At 44.6% G+C, this 4606-nt stretch overlaps 1 protein-coding gene across 1 annotated transcript; it reads left to right on the forward strand.

The window, feature by feature from the left end:
• Positions 1-176: 176 nt before the first annotated feature.
• On the forward strand, positions 177-4332 carry LOC118409058 (rotatin-like; the record flags this gene model as incomplete). Its single annotated transcript, XM_035809926.1, has 8 exons — positions 177-200; positions 331-563; positions 1038-1245; positions 1715-1945; positions 2294-2387; positions 2987-3101; positions 3552-3696; positions 4191-4332. Coding segments are annotated over 8 exons (1192 nt in total), but the record flags the coding sequence as incomplete, so codon positions are not given.
• Between the last annotated feature and the right edge of the window lie 274 nt (positions 4333-4606).

Consider the following 4606-nt stretch of genomic DNA (forward strand, 5'->3'; position numbering starts at 1 on the left):
AGGTGTGTCGACTCCAGTTTGGGCTATCTTCAATTCAGGATAAAAACTGACATTGTCGGTTTTAGAGGATGATCCAGTGCCCTGTAGTTGTAGACAACCAGATGGTCTTTCATGTGCTCAACAAATCTTGCTGTAATGCTTTTGAATTTGCATGAAAGTTCCCTCTCTTTTCCCAGGGCACAACCTTGATGAGGAGATCCGTATGGAAAACCTCATAAAAAAAATATTTTTGCTTTCCCAGGTAGTAGCCTGGAGTCCAGCCTTGTTTGCTTTAGTCCGCTTCCAAAGGTTGCTACCCGCCACTCATGTGTGCTTGAATATGCAAAAGAGATCATAAGACTTTTACAAGTTTCACAACTTTCCTCTCCATCCCAGGGCATGACCTTGAGGAGATCCGTGTGCGGTCGCTGCTGAACATCCTGAGCAAGCTGGAGCACGGGGTGGTGTGCGAGGCCGACCTGGTGCAGCAGCGCCCCCTGCTGATCCGCCTGCTGGAGTGGTTCAACTTCCACTCCTGCCCGCTGCAGGAGGAGGTGCTGGGGCTGCTGCACAGGCTCGCACAGGTTAGTGCTAGATTTATTGAGAATGAGATGTACCACAGGGCACCCAAATATTTAGGTAGGTTTAATCCTGAAAAGATAACAAAGTAACTTTGCTGATCTTTGCAACTACATCGTCATGATCTCAGGGTCAGGAAAATTCGGCCTTACAATTCCCAGATGTCAGTACTGGCATGACAATGCCCAAGCAAGTACTACCTGTACTGAATTAGGTCTTCCTGGCATTCTACTTTATTCTATGTGGTGCCCCAAAACAATTTTTGGTGCACCCAATTTTCTAGGTTGGCTGCACCAGTGCACCTAATCCCAAAGATGAATTTCGAGCCATGCCACTGCATCACCAGCTATCAGTATAAAGTAGCACTATTGCCATCAGAGGAGGGTAGCAGAAGGACCATCAAAACATTGGCAGGTCATTGTTGTCTTATTAGTTTCTGTTTGCTTAATCAATACCCATTGTCCAATGTCTCTTCCCAGCACTCCTCAGCAGTAGAAATCCTTGTCTCCCTCGGCGCGGTCGCGTTCCTGTCCCAGCTGAGGAAGGATGTTCCAGCGGAGCTCCAACCAATCACGGACCAGGTCTTGAACCAGCTGCTGATGCTGCCCCCTTCTGGGCCTGAGGAGCACAGCAGGGAGTGTATCTATCAGCACAGGACGACGAAGTTTACTTCTCCACTCCTTACAGGTTAGTGTCTGGTAACCTTTACTACAATGTCTAACAGTACATTGCAATGAAGTTTGACTCTTCACTCTTCGCAGGTTGGTACACAGGTAATACTGCCCAAGAAGACCACTTGAGACAGATAAATTCAGGTCTATGTGCACAGGTACCGTGGTCACAATAGACAGGAGTCTCGATAGAGAACAATTATCTGAGGGACCACCAAGGAGCGGTCTCTTAGGCCAGGTGGTCTTTATGTAGAGGTGGTCACTTGTAGTTTCACTGCACATAATAAGTACACACTGGTGCTGGTCAGCTCTGGAGGGAATGGGTCATTCTGAAATAATGTAAGATTTGACACAAATACAACTAAGATTCAATAGGTTTATGAAAGTTGTCCTGCAAAATTAGGTGCAGGTATGCAGAAAAACCTTTTGAACCCTCGTATTTCTTTGTCATAGAGTTTTGGATTCGATGTTATTGTGTCCTGTAGAATCAGCTATTCCGGCCATGCAAGAAGACACAGATCCCAAACAGCTGACAGCAGCATCAGACTCGCTGATGTCTCAGCAGAACAGCAGCCTCATGACCAGCCAGACAGGTCAGCACGGACAGCTGCTGTACATGGAGCCCAAGGTCGGGTACTTCCGCAGGGACAGCGGCAGCACAGCAACTCTCATCGCAAACCTGGAACAGGAACAGCAGGAGCAGGGTGTGGCGACTGGTGGGTTTTCTTCTGTTGCACTCAAGTAGACTGATCCAACTTTGCTGCATTTTAAAGTATTACTTCTATTATTGTTACTTATACATTCGCAAAGAAATAGAGTAATTGTTTGAACCAACTTTTGCTAGCATTAGAATTTTTTTTCAGAATTTTTCATATCATTACTCAGATATACATGTACCCTCATCATGTCGTTTGTATATGGGTAAATTCTAGAACCTTGATTTTCTTTTCTGGCCTCAAGCCATATTGTAGAAGTACTTAGCATACATTTTCCTGGACGTTTAACCAAATAAGGAAAATCAGATCCTGAGTTTTTGTGAGTAAACATGACTCTGTTCCCCCCAGCAGGCCTGCCCGCCCCCACCTGTCTGAAGTTCTCCACCTTCCCCTGGCTGGCTCTCACTCCCACAGACAGACACGTCTTAGCTGCCACCAACAGGTGAGGTCATGGTTATTCTTTCATTCATAAATAATTAAATCAGGTTGGTAAATTCTCAATATAGTGAGCTTCTTAAAACACAACCAAATGGTACTCACTTTCAACGTTTGGGTGTCTGTCAGACACCATCATGAGGGTTAGAATGGCTGGATCTGCTTTTTTTTTTCATTTGCTTTAAGACAGACAAGGACAAATGTGGTAATGTATTCAATTCAGTACCTTTTTTCAACGGTGCCACATACAAAAGACTGGCAGAAGGTAAAGGTAGTCCCATAGACTTTTGTGGCCGTATTGAAGGCCAGTGTGTTGCATTGGGCACAGCATTAAAAGGCAGAGCATATCCATTTTTCCGTCACCTTTTACTTTGCCAAAGTTGTACAAATAGATAAGGTCATGGCATTGCATTTAGATAACTCTCAATATCTAGTAAAGCTACTTATTCAACACCTGTAGATAGTTTTTTTGTGTGTGTGAGTACTGTAAGCCTTTTCTTGCATGTTATTGTTAAAACAAATAATGGATGCTACTACTAACTAGTAATTTAATGCTAGGCATTGATAAAACATTAATTAACATGAGAAGCATCTCCCATCCATCAGGTCCCTGAACAGCGGGAACCCCCAGCTTGTGACCAGCTCCTGTGAGTTCCTCAGCAACGTGGTGTTCTACGACTTTCCTGCTGAAACCTTCCTGCAGAGGCCCGCCATAGTCAAGGTATCACAGCCCTCACTGTGTGTTTGTTAGTTAGTAACTTTTGTAATAATATGTTATGGTATTAATTCAAACCTGCCCAAGAAGACCACTTAGGGGACCAGAAAAATTTTTTTTGTCTATTTGGACAGGTAGACAGTATAGACCAATACTACATGTACGTTGGAATTGCATATTTTAGGTGTCATGAATTTGCAGTTGAGAGTTCACATTGAATAACGCAAAAATAAAACCACTGCAAAAGTTTTTATTTTCACAATACAACAGTACAGTACATCCTGCAGAGGACATTTTCAAATAAAAGTTGTCATGGAAATACATGCACAATCATGTAATTCAAACCCATTTTTGGACCATGATGTCTGGAGAGGTCACCCTAAAACCCCCCACCCACCAACATTTTAAGATTAAGATTTAGAGTTACTAACTGAATTTAAACATCTGCCTTTCCAGACTCTGGTGTCCTTACTGAAGGTCACAGCTGATGGAGGCCACGACCCTTCCCAGGGTGCAGTGCTGTGCCTGCGGAACCTTTGTGTCCACCTCCAGACCAGACTGGCCTTTTACCAGGACCCAGCACTCTACTGCCCCAGACAAGGTATCAACCTCCAGCATGGCCTTTTTAAGCACTGGAGGCCATCTCCACTGTTATATGTAATGAGCTTGAAAACCTCCTACTGGTACTTTTTGAGTAACTGGTTTTTGTACTGTATGTTAGGCTGCCTGTCCCAGACCAGCTCCACAGTGATGTGTGATGTGCCTGTAGAGTAATTGCTCATCTTCATGATGCCAGGGTTTCTTCACTCCTGAGGAGGAACCCCTTCCTTGACTCTCTCCTGTCCTCTCTGCTTCTTGCAGTTCTTGGCCATATGGGGTCCAATCTGTGCACAACCACCCTCTTCGTTTCCTCCTTTCTCTCAGAGTCCACTCTGTTACTTAATTTATTGTCCACCTGTTGTCTTGTAGCCTTGCTGCCTCATCATGTCCTGCCCAGCAGTGTTTAGCTGTGTTAGCGGCAGTCATGATCTCTGTTACTGACCTGCTGAATTGAAGTCCTGGAGTTTCTTTAATTGTTACTCCTGTTGATTCCAGACTACCTGTCCCAGGCCAGCTCCACCGTTTCCACAGAGATGAGCAGCCCCACCCCACAGTCCGACTCCCAGCTGTCTGCTCTGGAGGAGACTCCCGACAGGCCCAGAGGGGACGGAAGGGACAGGAACACACCGTCTTCAACGTAGGGACTGTTACATGGTTGTCTTTTACAGTACAGTTTTACGTTTGATAGGACTGGTCCAACCCCTCTTCAATGTATACTAATAGGCAGTCTATTTACATACAGTAGTCCTTTACTGTAGAGTTTTACATGTGGTGACAATCATGTTAATGTTATGTACTTACTTAATACATAAATGGCTGCATGAACCTGTTAATAGCTAGCCAAACTGATCTCAAGTGTCAAGCTTGTGAAATGTTTGTATCTGAGATATTAGCAGATTAAGTTGGGTAAC

Source organism: Branchiostoma floridae, unplaced genomic scaffold (genome assembly GCF_000003815.2).
Source record: "Branchiostoma floridae strain S238N-H82 unplaced genomic scaffold, Bfl_VNyyK Sc7u5tJ_912, whole genome shotgun sequence".
NCBI classification, from domain to species: Eukaryota; Metazoa; Chordata; class Leptocardii; order Amphioxiformes; family Branchiostomatidae; genus Branchiostoma; species Branchiostoma floridae.